At 42.0% G+C, this 25,557-nt stretch overlaps 1 protein-coding gene across 1 annotated transcript; it reads right to left on the bottom strand.

The window, feature by feature from the left end:
* Positions 1-57: 57 nt before the first annotated feature.
* Positions 58-23,911, bottom strand: LOC129865526 (Fc receptor-like protein 5). Its single transcript, XM_055938389.1, has 17 exons — positions 23,683-23,911; positions 22,739-22,783; positions 22,318-22,590; positions 9,898-10,182; positions 4,799-5,083; positions 4,196-4,468; positions 3,659-3,979; positions 3,281-3,559; positions 2,859-3,107; positions 2,524-2,640; positions 2,381-2,405; positions 2,198-2,295; positions 1,981-2,031; positions 1,767-1,847; positions 1,627-1,689; positions 1,334-1,396; positions 58-531 (listed from the first exon to the last, which is right to left on the bottom strand). Exons 1-17 carry the CDS (start codon positions 23,711-23,713, stop codon positions 524-526), a joined length of 2,547 nt encoding a protein of 848 aa, XP_055794364.1. The 5' UTR covers positions 23,714-23,911; the 3' UTR covers positions 58-523.
* Positions 23,912-25,557: the final 1,646 nt, after the last annotated feature.

The raw sequence follows: 25,557 nt of genomic DNA, 5'->3' as shown, positions 1-25,557 counted from the left end.
GGAAACATTTACGATGCTAACATCCATTTACTGTAAGAAAGCACTCATTCCATCAGGTGGATAAAAATAAAAAAAGTTTATAAAAAAGCATAATGCAAAGATAATGTAAATGTACAGGCCATTAGAGGAAAACATGAATAATACTTATAATATTTTGGAAAAACATATGCAAATATGTTATTCAATCATCTGAATAACAGACATAATAAATCAAAGATAATCCATTGTAATACATTTACAACAGAACAATACAATTCAATACACAATACAAAGCAGATACAATTACTGTAGCTGCAGATAAGATCCGTTATCATTACACCATGCAATACAAAAAGCTGTTACAGTAATACACAATCAAACCATGCTTAAATCCAATATATCTGTTGATAAATAAAATGAGAAAAAAATCCTTAATGTACAAGGTGTTATTGTGTGCGTGTGTGCGTGTGTGTGTGTGCGTGTGTGTGTGTGTGTGTGTTTGCGTGCGTCCCGCCATCCCGCTATCCCTCCATCCATCCATCCCTCAAGGACCTGCAACATATCACCACACAAAGTAGTTTAGGACACGCAGTCAAACAAACTCTTAAGAATCAAACAAATAGACGTCCTTTAAGTAGTGTTGAAATCTAGCTTGAAATATACTTATTCATGTTATCATTCTAGAATCGATTGATTACTTCACATGTATAAGGAATGTATATGTTGGGGCCAATGAACGGTAGATGGGAACTAGGTGTGTGGAAAGTTACTGAGTGTAGAAAGTTCATATTCTGTTCCATGTTTCTAAGGAGGGAGATGAAGGGCAATAGTTAGTCTCTGATAAGGCAGGCCAGCTGCGGAACTAGGGAGGAGCGAAGAATGCGTCTTGACGTCGAATCAACAGATGAAGTGAGAAGAAACCGCTGGGAGGGAGGCCAGAGAGGCCCACCACAATGACTCTCCTACTACAGTCCTACAGTCCTATCTCACACATACACTTCCATGGCCACAAATGTTTTAGTATCAGGCAGATCTGACTACACCAGTGAGAGGTACCAATTAAATTCCTGCCTAGCAACGGAGATGTATTGGTTGTCTAGATTTGTAAGGAGTTGACCCCGCCTATTTCAAGGTTATAAATATATGTGCTTGTGTAATCATGCCTTGTCTTCGCAGATGTATGACCCAGTGGGGGAATAAACTTGGTTTGAGCTTTTTCTAGTTGTCCGTCTGAGTTTTTACTACAGTTTGTTCAGAACCTAACAATTGATACAGTATACTTTGACATTGAAGAATTAGTTCCATATTAGTATCATATTAAATATCAATAGCATACGACTATAATTAGTCTTACCTGGGGATGTGCCTGGCTTCACTTGAGAATAGACTGAATCTGCCTCAGGTGGATTTGCAGTTTCTATAAGGGGTAAGGATAACACATCAGAATAATATAACCAGTTATATGCAGAATGATAAAAAGGTCAACCTCAGCATAGGTCACATCAACATGTCCAGTTGCTGCTGAAAATGTACATTTCCAGTCAACAAATGAAGGAATTAGCTTATTGCATATTCTGCATCTTCATTGAAACCCCAAAATCGCACATTTAGATTTCACTGACTGCCAACCTGTAGAATGAGTCTTACCTGTGGTCTTCCCCATCTTGACCTCAGAATAGACTGGATTTTCTTTTGGATCAGCTGGAATTTCTGAGGAGGAGGACTTTTTTCATGAGTAAAAAACAATGCTGCTTTTTGTATTAATGTATGGGACGGTTGAGAATTACTTTTCTTTTTCTTGTCCAACTTTTTGAGTTGAATCTTGGCGTACATCACATCACTTGGTCCAGCAGTAGCAGCACCAGCATCTGAAACATACAGGTAATACACTAATATCTCTACTTACTGTTAGTATGCTAGTAATATTAAACATATGAAGAACAACAGCAACAACAACTCTATACTGTATTCATGCTAAACTTCACAGACGGTATACAATACCATTGTCATTATTGTCTGAGAGAGTGATTGTATCGTAGATGTTAGCGCCACCTGTTGATCAAAGAACAGATAGAAAGATGAATGTGTTGGTTTTCCCTCATGCTTGTCTAGGGACATAAAGTACAGTAACATGTTGTATACAAAGTGAATGGTGAAAAGTTAGTGTGTGAAATTACAGAGAGGGGAGGGTAACAGTGGTCTGGACTAAGAGACTGACCATGCTGCCGACGTGTATACCCAGCATCAGGAGCCTGGCCCTGGGTAGATCCTTGGTCCTGTTGGGGGTCCAGGTTGGTCCTCTGGGGCTGGGGTGGCCTACAGGGAGAGAGATACTCATGAAGCACACAGATTCTATTTTACTGTATGAAAAGGAAAGTAGTTGAAAGACAGGTGTACTCACGAGAAAGTCCTGTTGCAACAGGAACCTGTAATGAGAAATGCATACTATTATATCAGGTCATTAATGTTTTGAACTTTTGCAATTAGACATTTTTCTCCTAAACATGAACAAAAAAGTTTAATGAGAAATTATAAAAGTCTCACCTTTGGCGTTTTTATATCGACACAGCAGTACCAGGAGAATGGCCAGTAGAACACCAGCAACAACCAGGCCCACAACCACTCCTACTAGGACTGATGTAGAGGGTCCAGGAGTTACGCCTGGAGAGAGAACATAAAATCACCATCAGACTCTGAGGTAGTTAAAAAAATCTAAATAAAGTAGTGGACAAAGTGAATATATATTTGGCAAATGACTTGAGATCAGATGACCAGCCTGAGCTTGCAACTCCAAACCTACAGTATGCTTTTTAACACTACAAATCTCTGATGACCACAGATATTATGAAAAAGTAATGTGATCTTAATTATTTTCTCACCTCTCACTGTCACCCAGCTCTCTGGTGATTCTACTTCACTAGATTTACACTTGTAGGAGCCTTCATCTGACTTGGAAACTGCAGGGATGGTCATCTCTCCTGTGGTCTCATTCCTGATGAGTACTCCATCTTTGTAGAAATCAACCTTCGGTATTGGGTTTGTTTCCTGATATCTATTTGTACAGCGTAGAGTCACAGAGTCTCCCTCAGTCATGGGATAGGCAGGGCTCTCCAAGATCAGAGTGCCAACTGTGTAACATAGTATGTCAATAAAACTGTAAATCTGGAGTAATCACTCACACTATATTAACATCTGATGAGCTTGTATTCTATGAAATGCAACCATTCAGTTACAGAATTGAACATCATTATCATACATTGTAATGTAAAAAAGGTTAGTGAATGTTGGACAAAAGACGTACCAGACACTGTGATGTTGACAGCATTACTGTACTCTCCTGATCCAGACTCACACCAGTACACTCCACTGTCCCCTGTGTATGTGGACCTGATGGTACATGTGGACCCTGCTATTGATCCCCAGTTAGAGCCACACTCTGACTCCACTGCTTTCTCTCTGTATCTCTTCAGTCTCCATCCAGTAGAGTTCCTCTTCTCCTCACAGCTTAGTGAGAGAGACTTTGATGTAAAGTGTTGAGTTCTGTTCGGTCTTATTTTGAGAGACACTGAAGGTTGCGGATCTGAAACAAAGAGTGACAGAGACAAATTATAGTTATACTGTATATACACATGAGGGGGACTTAAATGTGATTAAATGCAGTTTCAATGCAGTTAGTTACCTCCTGACCAGAAAAACTGAGGTTCACTGTAGAGTGTGTAATAGACATGGTCTCCTCTCCCAGCTCTACACACATATCCTCCTGTGTGACTAGGACCAGCAGGGATCAGAGTGTAGGAGTCTTCAGTATTCCCATCTCCAGAAAGAGGCTCTACAGAGTAGGACCTGTCTGATAGAGAGAGTAACCCAGCTGTGTAGGGAACAGTTCGGTACCAGAAGAACCTCCAGCCTGTAGATGACTCTTTAACCCCACAGCTCAGAGTAACTGAGTCTCCAGGGTTCAGCCACTGAGGAGAGACACTCAGGAGAGCTTGGGGTTGATCTGTTACAAAGGATAATGACACGATTAAATTAGCTAAATGTTCAAATAATTTCAGATAAAAAAATTACCCATTTTGTTATTATGGTATAGTACCTTACTCTAAAATCAAAATATAATTGATCATTGATCTCACTGTCTGTTATTTGACCTCATTCCTTTTGTCTTTTTCTCACTATTCTGTCTCTTTCTCTTGCAATCCCATAAAAACAGACTTACCTAACACGGTCAAATATATAGCATTACTGGTCTGGGAGTGTTTTTCTTTTCTGAAGTTATTTCTTTTCTGAAGACCTTCACAGGTATATAGACCCTTCTCTGCAGGACTGATTCTGTACTCAGGCTCTGTTTTGGAGTAGACTGACTTCCCACTGTTATAAAAAGCATACTCAATCTCTTCTCCCCCCTGTATGTCACATCTTAGTGTGACAGTCTCTCCACTGAATATCTGGGGCCAGTTGGGTTGGAGGGTCAGAACAGCCACAGGTCTCTCTGCACAGACACAACACAGAAAATAAACATTATCACACACCTTAGAATGTAAAATAATGTTGATCAGCATTCATCACAACATGACCATATCATAAGTTGTCATTTCTGAACATACAGTATGCAGTCTGACTTACCAAGATCTGGTCATCAGATTACTGACATATACAGTGATGTCCACACACACACACACACACACACACACACACACACACACACACACACACACACACACACACACACACACACACACACACACACACACACACACACACACACACACACACACACACACACACACACACACACACACACACATACACAATTACTCACCTTTCACAGTGATAGTGACAGGATCACTGATGATTGATGATATGGATCTGGACTGGATCTCTCCCTGACACCAGTAGAGACCCTGGTCAGACTCAGCAGCTCTACTGATGGTGAAGGTGGCTCCTGTTGTAGAGTGTCTGCCAGACAAGGTCACTACTTTGTCAGTGTTGTCTTTGTACCATGTGTAGCTCCAGCCACTGTCAGACCCCACTGAACACGTGAGAGTTACTGTCTCTCCAGCGTATGCAGGGTTTGGTGTTATGGTCAGTGTAGCTTTGGGCAGGGCTGTGTTAAAAGAGCATAATTTAAAGATCTGGAAACATGCTTCGTAATATCCATAGATTTAGCTGTTGTTGGAACGTTTTCATACTATAAAAATACTAGGAAAAAATTACTTGTCTGTGCGCCAGTCACCCCCTCCTTTGGCCTTGGAGGAGATATGGTCTGAGACAAGTTGTGTGGGGTAGTGTCTGGAACCATTGTACGTCATCTCTGATGTTACACCTATCCTGGGATAGTGTATGACCCAGAGGCTCACTCGCCTCAGGACTACAATCGATTTATGGCATATAAGTAGTTGGTGTTTCTGTACCAGGGACGAGATCAGAGCCTCGTCTTAGGGGCCTAAGCTCTGTACAATAAGAACAGTTTTCATAACAAATGCTATCTGGCTGGGGGATACTCCTTGATCATATATCAAGTCTCACCTTGTGACCCATTCCATACATCTGTTGTTTGTCATGGAGACTAAGAGGGTGTATCCTTGCTATAAAATATAGTTTGTATTCTTTGTGTCAGAGCTGCTCGCCACAACACTTGGGAGTGTTGAGTTGACCAGCCTCATTATTGTAGAAGCAATTGCTCTATGTTCCCTTATTAATAAGGTTTGAATAAAGTAATATCCTGATTGGTGATTGACCTTGTCTCTACTCATTATTTATTAGAATTTTCACGACAGAAAACAGCCTCAATTCTTCTTGGGTAAGATGCTACAAGCTTGGCACACCTGTATTTGGGGAGTAATCTCCGATTTTTCAGGTTGGATGGGGAGCGTCGGTGCCCAGCTATTTTCAGGTCACTCCAGAGATGTTTGATCGGGTTCAAGTCCGGGCTCTGGCTGGGCCACTCAAGGACATTCAGAGAGTCCCGAAGCCACTCCTGCGTTGTCTTGGCTGTGTGCTTAGGGTCGTTGTCCTGTTGGAGGGTGAACCTTTGCCCCAGTCTGAGATCCTGAGCGCTCTGGAGCAGGTTGTCATCAAGGATCTCTCTGTACTTTGCACTGTTCATCTTTCCCTCGATCCTGACTTGTCTCCCAGTCCCTGCCGCTGAAAAAAATCCCCACAGCATGATGTTGCCACCACCATGCTTCACCTTAGGGATGGTGCCAGGTTTCCTCCAGTTGTGACGCTTGGTATTCTGGAGTCCATCTTGGTTTCATCAGACCAGAGAATCATTTTTCTCAGGGTTTGAGAGTCCTTTAAGTGCCTTTTGGCAAACTTCAAGCGGGCTGTCATGTGCCTTTTTCTGAGGAGTGGCTTCCATCTGGCTTCTCTACAATAATGGCCTGATTACTGGAGTGCTGCAGAGATGGTTGTCCTTCTGGAAGGTTCTCCCATCTCCACAGAGGAACTCTGGGCCTCTGTCAGGGTGACCATCGGGTTCTTGGTTACCTCACTGACCAAGGCCCTTCTCCTCTGATTGCTCAGTTTGGCCGGGCGGTCAGCTCGATGAAGAGTCTTGGTGGTTCCAAACTTCTTCCATTTAAGAATGATGGAGGCCACTGTGTTGATGGGACCTTCATTACTGCAGACGTTTTTTGGTAACCTTCCCCAGATCAGTGCCTCGACACAATCCTGTCTCGCAGCTCTACGGACAATTCCGTAAAGCTCTGCGCTGTCAACTGTGGGATCTTATATAGACAGGTGTGTACCTTTTCAAATGTCCAATCATGTCCAAACAATTTAATTGACCACAGATGGACTCCAATCAAGTTGAAGAAACATCTCAAGGATGATCAATGGAAACAGGATGCACTTGAGCTCAATTTCGAGTCTCTAAGTACGTAAATAAGACACTTGCCAGTTGGTCAGCACATGCTCGCAGTACACGTCCTGGTAATCCATCTGGCCCTGCGGCCTTGTGAATATTGACCTGTTTAAAGGTCTTACTCACATCGGCTGCGTAGAGCGTGATCACACAGTCGTCCGGAACAGCTGATGCCCTCATGCATGTTTCAGTGTTACTTGCCTCGAAGCGAACATAGAAGTTATTTAGCTCATCTGGTAGGCTTGTGTCACTGGGCAGCTCTTGGCTGTGCTTCCCTTTGTAGTCTATAATAGTTTGCAAGCTCTGCCACATCCGACGAGCGTCGAACCGGTGTAGTACGATTCAATCTTAGTCCTCTATTGACGCTTTGCCTGTTTGATGGTTCGTCAGCATAGCAGAATTTCTTATAAGCTTCCGGGTTAGAGTCCCGCTCCTTGAAAACGGCAGCTCTACCCTTTAGCTTGGTGCAGATGTTGCCTGTAATCCATGGCTTCTGGTTGGGTATGTACATTCAGTCACTGTGGCGACGACGTCTTCGATGCACTTATTGATGAAGCCAGTGACTGATGTAGTGTACTCCTCAATGCCATCAGAAGAATCCCGGAACATATTCCAGTGTGTGCTAGCAAAACAGTCCTGTAGTTTAGCATCTGCTTCATCTGATCACTTTTTTAATGATCGAGTCAATGGTGCTTCCTGCTTTAATTCTTGCTTGTAAGCAGGAATCAGGAGGATACAATTATGGTCAGATTTGCCAAATGGAGGGTGATGGAGAGCTTTGTATGCATCTCTCTGTGTAGAGTAAGGGTGGTCTAGAGTGTTTTTCCCTCTGGTTCACATTTAACATGCTGATAGAAATTAGGTAAAACTGATTTAATTTTCCTGCGTTAAAGTCCCTGGCCACTAGGAGAGCCGCCTCAGGATGAGCGTTTTCCTGTTTGTTTATGGTGGTCTTAGGGCCAGCATCGGTCTGTGGTGGTATGCAGACAGATACGGAAAATACAGATGAAAACTCTCTAGGTAGATAGTGTGGTCTACTGCTTATCATGAGATACTCTACCTCAGGCGAGCAAAACCTAGAGACTTCCTTAGATATTGTGCACCAGCTGTTGTTTACAAATATACATAGAACGCCACCCCTTGTCTTACCAGAGGCTGCTGTTCTATCCTGCCGATAGAGTGTATAACCCGCCAGCTGTATGTTATTAATGTCGTCGTTCAGTCACGACTCGGTGAAACATAAGATATTACAGTTTTGAATGTCCCGTTGGTAGGATATCTGAGCTTTTAGTTCATCCCATTTATTTTCCAACGATTGTACGTTGGCTAACAGTACGGATGGCAAAGGCAGATTAGCCACTTCTTGCCTGATCCTCACTAGGCACTCCGATCTCCTTCAGTGAAATCTCCATATCTTTCTCCTGCAAATGATGGGGATGAGGGCCTGTTCGGGTGTCTGGAGTAAATCCTTCTCGTCTGACTCATTAAAGAAAAAGGATTTGCCCAATTCAAGGTGAGTAATCGGTGTTCTGATGTCCAGAAGCTGTTTTCGGTCATAAGAGATTGTAGCAGCAACATTACGTACAAAAAAGTTACAAACAATGTGAAAAAACAAACAAAATAGCGCGGTTGGTTACCCTTTCTAGGGCAGGGGTTCCGCTAGCGGAACACCTCGACAACATTCCACTGAAAAGGCAGCGTGCGAAATTCAAAAATATTTTGGGGAAATATGTAACTTTCACAAATTAACAAGTCCAATACAGTAAATGAAAGATAAGCATCTTGTTAATCTACCCATGGTTTCCGATTTCAAAAATGATTTACAGCGAAAGCACAACATATGATTATGTTAGGTCATAGCCAAGTCAAAAAACCACAAAGCCATTTTTCTAGCCAAAGATAGGAGTCACAAAATGCAGAAATATAGATAAAATTAATCACTAACCTTTGATGATCTACATCAGATGACACTCATAGGACATCATGTTACACAATACATGTATGTTTTGTTTGATAATGTGCATATTTATATCCAAAAATCTCAGTTTACATTGGCGCGTTACGGAAAAAGCATAATCTAAGAACGACGCTCAGAGCCCAATCCAGCCAACGAAATATCCGCCATTTTGGCGTCAACAGAAGCTAGAAAAAACACTATAAATTTTCACTTACCTTTGATGATCTTCATCAGAAGGCACTCCCAGGAATCCCATTTCGACAATAAATGACTGATTTGTTCCATAAAGTTCCATAAAGCCCATCATTTAGCCACTTGTTGTTAGCGTGTTCAGCCCAGTAATCCATCTTCATGAGGCGCGAGCACTTCCTCCAGACAAAAACTTGAAAAGTTCCGTTACAGTCCGTAGAAACAAGTCAAATGATGTATGCAATCAATCTGTAGGATGTTTTTAACATAGATCATCAATAAGGTTCCAACCGGAGAATTTCATTGTCTGGAGAAAAGCATTGGAACGAGAGCAAACTCTGTTGGGAGTGCGCGTCATGAGACCGAGGCTCTCTGCAAGACCACTCACTCAAAGAGCTATTATGAGCCCCTCCTTTATAGTAGAATCCTCAAACCAGTTTCTAAAGATGGTGACATCTAGTGGAAGCCCTAGGAAGTGCAACCTCATTCATATCTCACTGGGATTTCAATAGGCACTGTTTTGAAAATCGATTTCTCACTTCCTGTTTGGATTTCTTCTTAGGTTTTTGCCTGCCATATGAGTTCTGTTATACACAAAGACATCATTCAAACAGTTTTAGAAACTTCAGAGTGTTTTCTATCCAATACTAATAATAATATGCATATATTAGCATCTGGGACAGAGTAGGAGGCAGTTCAGTCTGGGCACGCTATTCATCCAAAAGTGAAAAGGCTGCCGCTAAGAGATGAAATCGGCAGCCATCTTCTCCGGTGCCATTACAAAAGTGATCTGACTACTGTAGTTAGTACCGTAACTATACTTTTTACATTCATATGGACACAGACCACAGAGTGACTCAATATAAAGTGTCCATTTGTATGATAAAAACTAAGTAAAGTAACTCACCTTTCACAGTGATTGTGACAGGATCACTGATGATTGATGATATGGATCTGGACTGGATCTCTCCCTGACACCTGTAGAGACCCTGGTCAGACTCAGCAGCTCTACTGATGGTGAAGGTGGCTCCTTTTGTAGTGTGTCTGTCAGACAAGGTCACTACTTTCTTAGTGTTGTCTTTGTACCATGTATACCTCCAGCCACTGCCAGACCCGACTGAACACGTCAGAGTTACTGTCTCTCCAGTGTATGCAGGGTTTGGATATACGGTCATTGTAGTTTCAGGCAGAGCTAAGAAAACAAAAAGCAGAATATCAAAACATCTGGATACATGCTTGATAACAAATGAATACATATAAAAATTAAAGTAAACTATATAATTTATATATTGTACCAGTCAACAGTTTGGACATACCTACTCATTCAAGGGTTTTTCTTTATTCGTTACATTGTAGAATAATAGTGAAGACTTGAAAACTATGAAATAACACACATGGAATCATGCGGGAACCAAAAAAGTTTTAAACAAATCTAAATCTATTTTAGATTTTAGATTCTTCAAAATAGCCACGCTTTGCCTTGATGACAGCTTCGCACATTGGGTTGAGGTCGGGTGATTGTGGAGGCCAGGTCTTCTGATGCAGCACTCCATCACTCTCCTTCTTGGTAAAATAGCCCGTACACAACCTGGAGGTGTGTCAGGTCATTGTCCTGTTGAAAAATAAATGATAGTCCCACTAAGCCCAAACCAGATGGGATGTTGTGTCGCTGCAGAATGCTGTGGTAGCCATGCTGGCTAAGTGTGCCTTGAATTCTAAATAAATCACAGAGAGTGTCACCAGCAAAGCACCCCCTCAACATCACACCTCCTCCTCCATGATTCACGGTGGGAACCACACATGCGGAGATCATCCGTTTACCTACTCTGTGTCTCACAAAGACTCATTGGACCAAAGGACAGATTTCCACCGGTCTAATGTCCATTGCTCGTCTTTCTTGGCACAAGCAAGTCTCTTCTTCTTATTGGTGTCCTTTAATAGTGGTTTCTTTGCAGCAATTCGACCATGAAGGCCTGATTCACACAGTTTCCACTAAACAGTTGATGTTGAGAGGTGTCTGTTTCTTGAACTCTGTGAAGCATTTATTTGGGTTGCAATTTCAAAGGCTGGTAACTCTAATGAAATTATCCTCTGCAGCAGAGGAAACTCTGGGCCTTCCTTTCCTGTGGCGGTCCTCATGAGAGCCAGTTTCATCATAGCGCTTGATGATTTTTGCAACTGCACTTGAAGAAACTTTCAAAGTTCTTGAAATGTTCTGTATTGACTGACCTTCATGTCTTACAGTAATGGTGAACTGTCATTTGTCTTTGCTCATTTGAGCTGTTCTTGCCATAATATGGAATTGCTCTTTTACCAAATAGGGCTATCGTCCGTAGACCAACCCTACCTTGTCACAACACAACTGGCTCAAACGCATTTAAATGGAAAGAAATTCCACAAATTCACTTTTAACAATTATTCTACAATGTAGAAAATAGTCAAAATCAAGAAGAACCCTGGAATGAGTAGGTGTGTCCAAACTTTTGACTGGTACTGTATATATTATTTTTATTATTATTGAGTTAAATGAAGACAAATTGTCACGCCCTGGCCTTAGTATTCTTTGTTTCATTTATTATTTTAGTTAGGTCAGGGTGTGACATGGGGAAGGTATGTGTTTTTTGTATTGTCTAGGGTGGTTGTATGGTTTAGGGCACAGGTGTCAAACTCATTCCACGGAGGGCCGAGTGTCTGCGGGTTTTCGCTCCTCCCTTGTACTTGATTGATGAATTAACATCACTAATTAGTTAGGAACTCCCCACACCTGGTTGTCTAGGGCTTTATTGAAAGGAAAAACCAAAAACCTGCAGACACTAGGCCCTCCGTGGAATGAGTTTGACACCCCTGGTTTAGGGGGTTAAGTAGAGTAGATGGGTTAGTGTTCAGTGTTGGTGTCTAGGAAAGTCTATGGTTGCCTGAATTGGTTCTCAATCAGAGACAGCTGGTTATTGTTGTCTCTGATTGGGAGCCATATTTAAGGCAGCCATAGGCTTTAGCTGTTTGTGGGTAATTGTATATGTGTAGTGTTTGTGTCAGCACTATTTGTCTTATTAGCTTCACGGTCTTAAGTTTGTTATTTTGTTAGTTTGTGTATTCGTTTCGTGTTTTTCCCTCTCTCTTCTAAATCATTTTGTTAGTTTGTGTATAGTAATCGTTTCGTGTTTTTTCCCTCTCTCTTCTAAATAAAAGAGGATGTATTTTGCACACGCTGCGCCTTGGTCCAATCTCTCACAGCAAGACGATCGTGACACAAATGCTGTTAGTGTACCAATCAGTTAACAGTCTTTCGTATCGAACGCTACTTATCGAACCTACAGATGCAGATTCGATACCCGTGCCAGCCGCCACTGGGAGACCAACGAGGCAGCTTTTGGTTTTAGTTTAGAATCCTCCAATCCTCTATATGTAATTATTTGCGGAGAGTCACGCCATATTTGTCGATATACTGTAGGCCTACCAGAGTCTAGTGTTGAGTAATGTGCAGTTAAAAGTGGTGTATGTCTTATTTATTTAAGGAACATATTGAAGTTAGAAGCAATAGGATTTGAAGCAGAATGTATCAAAATACAGAGCGGTGTTGGTAAAGGTCCAGTTGAATTCGGAAGTTTACATACACCTTAAACAAATACATTTTAACTCAGTTTTTCACAATTCCTGACATTTAATCATAGTAAAAATTCCCTGTCTTAAATCAGTTAGGATCCCCTGTCATGTTTTGTCTTTGATCTTCATGTCTTGTCCCTGTGCTTCCCTCTGCTGGTCTTATTAGGTTCTTTCCCTCTTTCTATTCCTCTCTCTCCTCCTCCCTCTCTCCCTCCCCCGCTCTCTCTCTCTATCGTTCCGTTCCTGCTCCCAGCTGTTTCTCTTTCTCCTAACGACCTCATTTACTCTTTCACACCTGTCCCCTATTTTGCCCTCTGATTTGAGTCCCTATTTCTCCCTCTGTTTTCTGCTTCTGTCTTTGTCGGATTCTTGTTTGATGTTTGCTGTTCTGTGTCCTTGTTCCGCCCTATCGTGTTTTTACCTTCATCAGATGCTGCGTGTGAGCAGGTGTCTAGTGGTCGCGTCTCCAGTCGTTCATCTCTACTGACGAGAGGATTTCAGTTTTCCTGTTTTGTTTTTACCTTAGATACATCAGGAGTATCGTTTTTTGTCTAAGACTGGAATAAAGACTCTGTTTCTATTTCGTCGCTTTTGGGTCCTCCTTCATCAGCATAACATCCCCACTTTATTTTAAGAATATGAAATGTCAGAATAACAGTAGAGAGAATGATTTATTTCAGCTTTTATTTCTTTCATCACATTCCCAGTGGGTCACAAGTTTACACATACTCAATTAGTATTTGGTGGCATTGCCTTTAAAGTGTTTAACTCTGATCAAACGTTTCGGGAAGCCTTCCACAAGCTTCCCACAATAAGTTGGGTGAATTTTGGCCCATTCTTCCTGACAGAGCTGGTGTAACTGAGTCAGGTTTGTAGGCCTCCTTGCTCGCACACGCTTTTTCAGTTCTGCCCACACATTTTTCTATGGGATTGAGGTCAGGGCTTTGTGATGGCCACTCCAATACCTTGACTTTGTTGCCCTTAAGCCATTTTGCCACAACTTTGGAAGTATGCTTGGGATCATTGTCCATTTGGAAGACCCATTTGCGACCAAGCTTTAACTTCCTGACTGATGTCTTGAGATGTTGCTTCAATATATCCACATTTTGTTGTCATTTTGTTTTCAAAAAAACTAAAGTGAGCGATTGTAGTCTGAATAAAAGGACAAAATAATATTTGTAAAGGCCAATACATTTATTTCTGTTTTTAGAGGCAGAGAAACGCTGGGCCAATTGTGCGCCGCCCTATGGGACTCCCAATCACGTTCAGATGTGATACATAGTAATAATAATACTTTTTGTTGTATTATTTGTTTTGTCTTTTCTGATGGATTAAAACCTCTAACGCCTCACAAACCCGGATCCGGGAGCACCCCCATCAAAAAAGCTGACTAGCATAGCCTAGCCTAAAGCCACAGGGATATCATATAATAAAATGTTCATGAAATCACAAGTCCAAGACACCAAATGAAAGATACACATCTTGTGAATCAAGCCATCATTTCTGATTTTTAAAATGTTTTACAGGGAAGACACAATTATGTAAATCTATTAGCTAACCACGTTAGCAAAAGACACCACTTCTTTACTCCACCATTTTTTTACTCCATCAGTAGCTATCACAAATTCTACCAAATAAAGATATAAATAGCCACTAACCAAGAAACAACCTCATCAGATGACAGTCTGATAACATATTTATTGTATAGCATAGGTTTTGTTAGAAAAATGTGCATATTTCAGGTATAAATCAGAGTTTACCATTGCAGCCACCATCACAACTCTCACCAAAGCGACTAGAATAACTACAGAGACCATCGTGTATTAGCTAATTACTCATCATAAAACATTTCTTAAAAATACACAGCGTACAGCAGATGAAAGACACAGATCTTGTGAATCCAGACAATATTTCAGATTTTCTAAGTGTTTTACAGCGAAAACACAATATAGCGTTATATTAGCTTACCACAATAGCAAACATCACAACAGCATTGATTCAAGGCAAAAATAGCAATAACGTATTAACCACCAAAATATATTAATTTTTTCACTAACCTTCTCAGAATTCTTCAGATGACAGTCCTATAACATCATATTACACAATGCATATAGAGTTTGTTCGAAAATGTGCATATTTAGCGGCACAAATCGTGCTTATACAATGAGAATAGTGTCCAAAACCTCAAGCAATCTGTCCGGCGCCATCTTGGAGAGGCACCTATTCTAATCGAAAACTATTCATAAACTTGACTAAAAAAATACAGGTTGGACAGCAATTGAAAGACAAATTAGTTCTTAATGCAATTGCTGGGTTACATTTTTAAAATTAACGTTACTTCAAGCATACAGCGTGCGCTAAAGCGAGACCGCACCATAATTCATGGCGGAATTATTATTTGACATTTGTCAACATAAGTACGAATTAACAGCATAAAGACTGCTTACTATTTGTTGAGCTTCCATCAGAATCTTGGGCAAGGTGTCCTTTCTCCAGAACAATCGTCTTTTTGTTGAAAGATGTCCTCTTGTCCTGTCGAATTAGCCACTAACGTTAGCCACCCACTGGAGAGGAGTCCAACTCGTGAAAGCGCGTCACAAAGAAATCCAGGAAAATCGCAATAAACTGATATAAACTGCTATAAATCGGTTTAAATTAACTACCTTATGATGTCTTTAACAACTATAACGAATAAAAACATGACCGGAGATACAGAACTGCTAAAACGAAAGCTTTGCAGGAGGCCATAGTGATGTCCCTGATGCGCCAGGCGCACCGTTGAAAAGGACGGTACTTCCCTTCCACGGTCTTATATAAGGCCACAGATTGCGCAATCGACTCCATTCAAATTCTCACCGCTTACTGACATCTAGAGGAAGGCGTATGCAGTGCATGTAGCCCGATGGCTTACATGGGGACTTATAAACTGGCCTCAGAACAGGGACCTCGATTTCTGAAATCTCACTCCCTGACAGGAAATGTGCTGCAGAATGAGTTCTGTTTCACTCAGAGAAATAGTTCAAACGGTTTTAGAAACTAGAGAGTGTTTTCTATCCAATAGTAATAATAATATGCATATTGTACGAGCAAGAATTGAGTACGAGGCAGTTTAATTTGGGAACTCATTTTTACAAAGTCGAAATGGCGCCCCCCTAGTGTCAAGAAGTTAAACTGAAATTGCAATCAATCACGGCCAACCTAACTAAGAAATACATTTGATGATAGAATTCTCCCTCTGCCCTCCTTCTAGGCAAGTCTATTGTCCAGCTACCTGCTAATAGCCGTAATGGCACTATACAACATGATTATGTGTGTTTGAAAGAGTATTTTCCAGTAGGCAACAATTTGTTTACCTTCATTAGACATCTTTGTTCCAATATTTCTGTAATTCAGTGATATTCATTCCCATAGTAATTCGTAATGGATCCATAACTAAATAAACATCGGCATTTTGAAAGAGTATTTTTATAATTATTTTATTAACAAAAGCATAAAGATGCTGATGAAGAATTACATTACTGCATTTGTTTATTAGGCTATAGCAGAACAGCATAACGGTCCGGACGGCCCTTGCTGTGCCTGGTGAGCAGTTGATCAAGTTCTGTTGTCAGAAGAGGAATGGAAATGTCAGGGTGAACCGACGACCTGATGAACCCGCCAGGTATGTTGACTCTGCCTGTCGGAGGTGGAGTTACAGAGCTCACAGGTGTGCCTGGCATGGATTGTGACTCCATCTTGTTCCACGTCCTCTTCAACGCGTCATTCTCCGCCTGATTCTCCGCCAATGCCGCCTGGCTCTGGACCAATGCATCAGCTGTCGCCCGTATCTCTGCCCTTAGATAATGTTTCTCTTTCTGCTGGTCTGTCTTCAATGACTCAATCTCGGTCTTAAAAGTTTGAATCTGATCCATGTGCACCTTCATCAGATGAACAGAATGGTACCACCCTGAGCCCCCATCGATTACAGTGGCATATGAACAGGTACAGTAGGTGACAATACTGTAAAATAGGCCAATAATGCTAAAAAATAATGCATAAATAAATCTTAACCATATGCTGCACATTTTTACATTGTATTCCATTTCCAGGGAGACTATTCAAGACTGTCTTTTGACTGTCTTTTGACTGTGATTATAGCGATGTTGGTTTTGCCATAGACTCATTCAGTGAGTCGATGGCAACACCAACATCGCTATAATCACAGTCAAAAGACAGTTGAAGAAACTTGCATGGACATGAAAAGCTCGGTAAGACATGTTTTATATATATATATACATATATCGGTTTTTTTTTACTCCAGAACATTAACCATGTGTGTTCGCTTGTTTTGTACTGTTCTGTAGTTTCGATGCGATGATTCGTCTGACAAACAAAGAACTTTGCTTCCTACAGGCCCAGGCTGTTACGCAGAGTGGAGCAGGTGAACCCAAGAGCAGACTCAGACAAGAAGACTGGGATAAGGTAACCAAGGTATATATTGATATCTTGGGCGGGTTGCAGGGAGCCAAGTGCTGAGGCTGAGGCTGGAGCGAGGGGAGTTGGGGCTGGGTAAGCAGGTCCGGAGAGGAATCCAAGGAAGCAGAAGAGTGGGGGGTCCAGGACAGGGTAGCAGGACTGACCAGACATGAGACTGGAGACAGGGACCAGAGTCAGAGCGGATAAAACTGTAGCGGAGAGGAAAACAGCGTCAGGCAAGGGATAACAGGCACAACACGAAAACACGATCTATGCAGGAACAAACGGCTAAAAACGCAGACTGACTGAGCAGAAGTTACGATCTGGCAGCGTGGAAGTGGCATGGCTGAGTATTTGTAGAGGTCTTGATTATGGAACAGGTTGCAGCTGGTGGGGATCTGCTCTGCCTCCACCACACTTGTCTCCGCCCACACAATCACACACACAGAGAAAGAGAGGGAGAGAGCACTGGGGGAGTGGCGGCAGGTTAGGGAGACAAAGGAGGAGAAGTGGAGGGCGTGACAAGCGCAGATGTAACACAGGCATGGATCAAAGCTGGCGAGACATGCAATGATGTCATCTTCATAGACGAATCAACAGTGGCCCGTCAGCAATTTTCTCAAAATTGCTATAGAAAAAAGGAAGAAGGGCAAGCAAGCCCAAGCATCTGCTCAAACTCCATGTGTGGGGGGCAATTTCTCACCAGGGACCAGGCCCATATTTGATGGTAAGTTTGGCAATTTACAAATCTAAATGTACATAAAATATTGTAGCCTACACCACACGGACTGCTATGTGTTCCACAATAATTCACTGTTGCCTCCTTTTTCAGGTATCATGGCCAGAGATTTCTTTGAGGAAGAAATTATCAAGAGATATGCTGGCCCCTATGTCAGAAAGGTGTTTCTGGGACCACATCGTTTCTTTCAAGGTAGGATTATAGCAATATTTTGTCGTTTTTAGGCCTACGTACATGTATATTTCTAGTATTGTACCTAATGTTGGCTATTAGGCTAAATCTCTTTTTTTCTTCTCCAACTGCAGACAATGACACAAAACACACTGCTGTCCGGGTTTGCATTGCAAATGAGGGCATAAACTGGGTCAAGACGCCAGCAGAATAAGTAGACCTTTATGTAGTAAAATAAAGGTTAAATAAAAATAAATAAATAAAAGGCCTACAACACCTACGGTAGGTCTACAGTATTTCTAAAAATGTTTGTTTATCTCTACATGTAGGTCTCCTGATTTAAAGCCAATCGAACTTGTTTGGCATCAACTGAAAACCTTCATCCGTATCTCTGCCAAGCCTACAAGCAAAGTTGAACTATTCAAGGCTATCAAGACGTTTTGGCAAGAGAAATTGATGATACTACAATGCAACAAATACATTGATCGTCTCAGCAAGGTTTTACCCGTGGTCGTGGAGCTGGGTGGAAGTGCAACTAAAATGTAGTTTAAATAACCACCTGCATTTTGAATGTATTTTTTCTAGTTATTTTATGAATGAAAGCATGAAGACGTTGATGGAGAAATACTGTACTGCTGTTTTGAGTTAGAAATGTAACACTTCAGAGTACTTAAGCGTCAAATACATTGCAGGTAGGGGGATGTTCACATCTACAGTAGCCGGGCTATAAAGTGTCTATTGTCCTGCTAATCGGGCTACAAGTGTTTGAAAACCTGTTTTCAAAATGCCACCAGCAGTCCATCACTACTGTCAATAAAAACACAGCATCTTGTTTACATTCTTTATTGTAACCACAGTGTCACAAATAATTTGTATCTACCTTTCCAATTACTTTTAAGAGTTTGGGATTAATTTGATTAATATTATGGTGTTTCTATTCCAAGAAAAACGAAAAACCCTCTGGGTTTCCGTTAGTATGGAACAGAAAATATGGCGCGGTACAACGTGACGGTCGGGAGTAGGCTACAGTACTGGGCTATTTAGCTAAAGAATCCCCGTGTCGTGTGGGCACGCGGGAGACTGGGGTTCAATTCCCCGAAGGGGAAGACGGAATAGGCTGTCCTTGAAAATAAGAATCATTTCTTAACTGACTTGCCTAGTTAAATAAAGGTTACACTAAGAGCATAACATTTCTACAATGTAATTGTAGTCTAACCAATACCCAAAAGGAGATTCAGTCAAAATAAAAATCTCATTGATTTATCAAGACCAGTCCCCATGCTTGTCTCAGAGCATCACGAAACGGTGCTAAAATAGTTGTAGGCTAATGCTTCAAATGCTATTGCTTCTATAAAACAATATACTCTTCAAATAAATAAGACCTACACCACTTTCAACAGCAAATTACTCAACACTAGTGAGACTCAAGTCACCTAGGGTAGGCCTACAGTATATAAAAAATATGACGTGACTCTCCTCCAATAATTACATATAGAGGATTGGAGGATATTTCTGTAATTCAGTGATATTTATTCCCATAGTAATTCGTTATGGATCCATAACTAAATAACCATTGGCATTTTGAAAGAGTATTTTTTTCATTATTTTATTAACGAAAGCATAAAGATGCCATTATAAGTTACATTGTTTTACTCTGAACGTGCAGACTGGCACTAAGAACAGCAGGAACATTTCCCTAGTCAGCGCAATTATTAGTGCAATGGCCCTTAAAGCGTTGCTCTGTGCTACCTATTGTGGTGGGGTGGGGGTCCATCCTCCCTCTCCCTTCCTCCTCCTCCCTTCCCAATTGGCTAGGTCTGTCTTCTGGCGCGGCTCTGGGGCCCATCCCGTGCCCCCTGCCCTTGTGCCTTGAACCTCGTTCGCTTTCAGTGGATACAGCTGGAGAACTGCAAGGCAATCCCAGTGTGCGCCACTCAGTAGCCATGACCAATATGACCAATACAGTGGGGCAAAAAAGTATTTAGTCAGCCACCAATTGTGCAAGTTCCCCCACTTAAAAAGATGAGAGAGGCCTGTAATTTTCATCATAGGTACACTTCAACTATGACAGACAAAATGAGAAAAAAAAATCCAGAAAATCACATTGTAGGATTTTTAATGAATTTATTTGCAAATTAGGGTGGAAAATAAGTATTTGGTCACCTACAAACAAGCAAGATTTCTGGCTCTCACAGACCTGTAACTTCTTCTTTAAGAGGCTCCTCTGTCCTCCACTCGTTACCTGTATTAATGGCACCTGTTTGAACTTGTTATCAGTATAAAAGACACCTGTCCACAACCTCAAACAGTCACACTCCAAACTCCACTATGGCCAAGACCAAAGAGCTGTCAAAGGACACCAGAAACAAAATTGTAGACCTGCACCAGGCTGGGAAGACTGAATCTGCAATAGGTAAGCAGCTTAGTTTGAAGAAATCAACTGTGGGAGCAATTATTAGGAAATGGAAGACATACAAGACCACTGATAATCTCCCTCGATCTGGGGCTCCACGCAAGATCTCACCCCGTGGCGTCAAAATGATCACAAGAACGGTGAGCAAAAATCCCAGAACCACACGGGGGGACCTCGTGAATGACCTGCAGAGAGCTGGGACCAAAGTAACAAAGCCTACCATCAGTAACACACTACGCCGCCAGGGACTCAAATCCTGCATTGCCAGACGTGTCCCCCTGCTTAAGCCAGTACATGTCCAGGCCCGTCTGAAGTTTGCTAGAGAGCATTTGGATGATCCAGAAGAAGATTGGGAGAATGTCATATGGTCAGATGAAACCAAAATATAACTTTTTGGTAAAAACTCAACTCGTCGTGTTTGGAGGACAAAGAATGCTGAGTTGCATCCAAAGAACACCATACCTACTGTGAAGCATGGGGGTGGAAACATCATGCTTAGGGGCTGTTTTTCTACGAAGGGACCAGGACGACTGATCCGTGTAAAGGAAAGAATGAATGGGGCCATGTATTGTGAGATTTTGAGTGAAAACTTCCATCAGCAAGGGCATTGAAGATAAAACGTGGCTGGGTCTTTCAGCATGACAATGATCCCAAACACACCGCCCGGGTAACGAAGGAGTGGCTTCGTAAGAAGCATTTCAAGGTCCTGGAGTGGCCTAGCCAGTCTCCAGATCTCAACCCCATAGAAAATCTTTGGAGGGAGTTGAAAGTCCGTGTTGCCCAGCAACAGCCCCAAAACATCACTGCTCTAGAGGAGATCTGCATGGAGGAATGGGCCAAAATACCAGCAACAGTGTGTGAAAACCTTGTGAAGACTTACAGAAAACGTTTGACCTCTGTCATTGCCAACAAAGGGTATATAACAAAGTATTGAGATAAACTTTTGTTATTGACCAAATACTTATTTTCCACCATAATTTCCAAATAAATTCATTATAAATCCTACAATGTGATTTTCTGGATTTTTTTTTCTCATTTTGTCTGTCATAGTTGAAGTGTACCTATGATGAAAATTACAGGCCTCTCTCATCTTTTTAAGTGGGAGAACTTGCACAATTGGTGGCTGACTAAATACTTTTTTGCCCCACTGTATATATTGTCCAGCTAATAACAGGGTTAATAATATATCTGTGAGAATATCCAAGGGGATTTTATATAATTCTAAATGAATAATAATCTTTTTTTTTTTAAATAACAATATTATTTAGTTTTCAAATAATGTAAAATGAGCAAGAAAAAGGCCATTCTTGAACATGGGGTGAAACATTGTTACTAATTTGTAAATAAAGACAGTTTTTTATTTATTTATGTTTTTAGAGGGAGAGAAACCATAAATTTACAGTAATTTCATGGTTCTCCCAGTCAAGGCCAGCACAGGTATTGACCCAGCATCTGTAGCAACACAGCTTGCACTACTATGCAGTGGCTTAAACCATTGTGCCACTCAGGAAATGTAGAATGGGACCACTTGGGAGTGGCCTACACTACTACAGTAAGAGCAAAATAATCCTAACAAAATAAAATAATAAAAACCTTAATGTAACAGTTTTGGTAAGTAACACCGAAGTCGTGAACATTTATCAGTTTCTATTTAGGTTTATGTCGCCCATTCATTGTCAGTTAGAGACACAGTAGGACCCCAAAACATAATCAGTGCTCTAACTCCCCCTTGCGCTGGTCTGGAGCAATGAAGTAGTGACGCAGGGTACCGTACTAAACCACAAATTACCTCGAAGTACCGCAGCATAATCTCAAAACTTTTAGTTGAGCAACCACTGTAGGCAGACCTTTTTAAAATGATGAAATAGCCTCATTAAAATGGGGACCAATGTCAAGTGGTTATGGGCATGGAGGCACTGTTGTGAATGAGAAATAAGATGACTTACCTGTCACTGTCAGTCTGACTATATCACTCCACTCAGAATGCTTCTTCTGATCAATATGTCTACCCAGACACCTGTAGTCAGCACTGTCTGAAATCTTAATCTCTCTGATCTCATATTCATTCTTCCTATTGATTGTGTCTACAACATCCTTGCGCCATGTGTATTCCCAGTCAGTGACTTCTCCCCTCTGTATGTTACATCTGAGAGTGACAGACTCTCCACTGAATATCTGGGAGGATGTGGGGTATATGGTCAGAACAGCCTTTGCCTTTCCTGCACAAAATGAAATCATTATGATACAATTAATTTACACATATTATTTTGAAACACTCAAAAGCACATTTAAAAAATCACAAACAAAGAAATATGATGAAGCATTAAGAGATGAAGGCTTGATCAAGTGTACAAATATAATATCTACCATCATCATCTTCAGAGTGTCCAGAGTAGATGTGTGTACTCAGCACTACAACAAAGAAAGTCACAATGCACCAATATTAGCTTGAAAAAAATAGCATGCCATATTCATGTCACTGTTTACCAAATCCATCCTGTACTTTATTTTAAAGGTGCAATCTGTGATTTCTACATCAATTTTTGCACTTTTAAATGAAACACAGCCATTTATTCTTGAAGAGTATAATTTTGAATTCCCTCATTAGCTTAGTACAACTGTCTTATCCCAGCATAACCTATAATATGGTTATTTTATTACAATTATTGTAAACAATGTAGATGAATGAATTTCCTTAGCCCCATCCCTCAGCCGTATACCACAACAAGCGCAGGCTGACTGTTTTGTGGTATTTTGGATTACATTACTGCAGCTTTAAATGTCCACTGACTTCCCATGTTGGCACCTGACTTCCCAGAGAGAGTACAGAAATCCAAAACACCAGTCATTAATCTCTTATTAACACAGTTTACTATGACTGTAGCGAAGGAACCCTCGACCATTTACAATAATCACAACTTGATAATACAACACATCCAACAAATATTGCATTTTATATTCATTGTCATTGACAGCAAATTTCACAACCACTGAGTTAGCACCACTCTTTAGTTCCTGAGTAATGACCTGGTTAAATGCACACCACCACGCTAACCAGGTCTGCATGGCATCGGCTAGAAAAGCTCACACAGAGATACAACATCAATGCAGAGTGGTCACTCACTCTCGCTTCATATATTCCTACAAGATATTTGCTGCAATTTCCTATTAGTGCTGTTTACTAAGCGTTTGCATGTTCTCAATAAGGGATAAAACACCATTTACATTCATGTCTTATTCCTTTTTACCTCAAATTCTTAGTAAATCAGGTAATTAGTGTTCATAAACAAACACACTAACTCAGTACTTACATAGCAGCAAACAGAGCAAGGTGTGCTCCATTCTGTCCCCACAGACAAGTGACTTTCTCTACAACTACAGTCCTTCTAACAAACGCCTCTACTTCCTATATGATGACAGTCTGCTTAGATCACAGCACTTCACTCTGAGATCACACCTCTTCACCGTACACAGAAAAACAGAGAGAATGATTCTAGAGAAATGTACAAAGACGGAAAATAGAATAGCCGTTGACAGCGTGTTTACATTTTGATCAACTTCTTCTTTATGGTTGGCTACATTGCCACATACTGGTTCCTTCCTCATTATTGGAAGACACTAGGATGGAACAAGAATAGAGACCTGAAATGACGAGATCAGAGCTTGTGGTTTGACATCAAAATGTGCAGATGTTTGTTTCATATTGCACCCACCAAGCACATTGATTGGTAGATAGATAGATAGATAGATAGATAGATGTGTTGGCCTTCCCTCAAACCTTTTGTAATGACGGTCCTCCTCCTCTTCATCCGAAGAGGAGGAGCAGGGATTGAACCAAGGTGCAGCGCGTTGAAATGACATTATGAATTTATTTAACAAGACAAAACGAACTATACTTGAAAATGATACAAAATAACAAAACGAAAGTAGACAGACCTGAATGACGAACTTACATACAACGTGAAGAACGAAATGAACAGGAACAGACTACATGAAATGAACAAACCGTATACAGTCCCGTATGGTGCAAACATAGACACAGACACAGGAGACAACCACCCACAAACAAACAGTGTAATTGCCCTACCTAAATATGACTCTTGATTAGAGGAAAATGCAAACCACCTGCCTCTAATCAAGAGCCATACCAGGCAAACCAAAACCAACATAGAAACGAATAACATAGACTGCCCACCCAAAACACATGCCCTGACCATAAACACATAAAAACAACATAAAACAGGTCAGGACTGTTACAGTACCCCCCCCTCAAGATGCGCACGCCGGGCGCACAAGCACAAAGTCCAGGGGAGGGTCCGGGTGGGCAGTTGACCACGGTGGTGGTTCCGGCTCAGGACGCTGTCCCCTTACCACCTTAGTCACTCCCCTCTTCTGTCTACCCCTTCTAATGACCACCCTAAAACCACTTTCCCCTAAATAAACGGCCAACACCGGAACAAGGGGCAGCACCGGGACAAGGGGCAGCACCGGGACAAGGGGCAGCACCGGAACAAGGGGCAGCACCGGAACAAGGGGCAGCACCGGGACAAGGGGCAGCACCGGGACAAGGGGCAGCACCGGGACAAGGGGCAGCACCGGGACAAGGGGCAGCACCGGGACAAGGGGCAGCACCGGGACAAGGGGCAGCACCGGGACAAGGGGCAGCACCGGGACAAGGGGCAGATCCCGGCTGAAGGACTCTGGCAGGTCCTGTTTGGACGGCTCTGGCAGGTCCATGCTGGCTGACGGCTCTCGACGCTCATGGCAGACTGACGGCTCTCTACGCTCATGGCAGGCTGACGGCTCTCGACGCTCATGGCAGGCTGACGGCTCTCGACGCTCATGGCAGGCTGACGGCTCTCGACGCTCATGGCAGGCTGACGGCTCACGACGCTCATGGCGCTCTGACGGCTCTGGCTGCTCATGGCTCTCTGACGGCTCTGGCTGCTCATGGCTCTCTGACGGCTCTGGCTGCTCATGGCTCTTTGACGGCTCTGGCTGCTCATGGCTCACTGACGGCTCTGGCTGCTCATGGCTCACTGACGGCTCTGGCTGCTCATGGCTCACTGACGGCTCTGGCAGATCCTGTCTGGTTGGCGGCTCTGGCAGATCCTGTCTGGTTGGCGGCTCTGGCAGATCCTGTCTGGTTGGCGGCTCTGGCAGATCCTGTCTGGTTGGCGGCTCTG

This window comes from Salvelinus fontinalis, chromosome 11 (genome assembly GCF_029448725.1).
Source record: "Salvelinus fontinalis isolate EN_2023a chromosome 11, ASM2944872v1, whole genome shotgun sequence".
Lineage (NCBI taxonomy): Eukaryota > Metazoa > Chordata > Actinopteri > Salmoniformes > Salmonidae > Salvelinus > Salvelinus fontinalis.
Note: the sequence above shows the minus strand (reverse complement) of the source record. Positions and strands in the feature narration are given on the sequence as shown.

Coding starts and splice junctions, on each gene's coding strand:
- LOC129865526 (XM_055938389.1), bottom strand. CDS start 23,713: ATGGAGCACACCTTGCTCTGTTTGCTGCTAT. Junction 2,296..2,380: donor TGTTGCAACAGGACTTTCTC/GTGAGTACACCT, acceptor CTCTCCCTGTAG/GCCACCCCAGCCCCAGAGGA. Junction 1,690..1,766: donor GTTGGACAAGAAAAAGAAAA/GTAATTCTCAAC, acceptor CCTCCTCCTCAG/AAATTCCAGCTGATCCAAAA.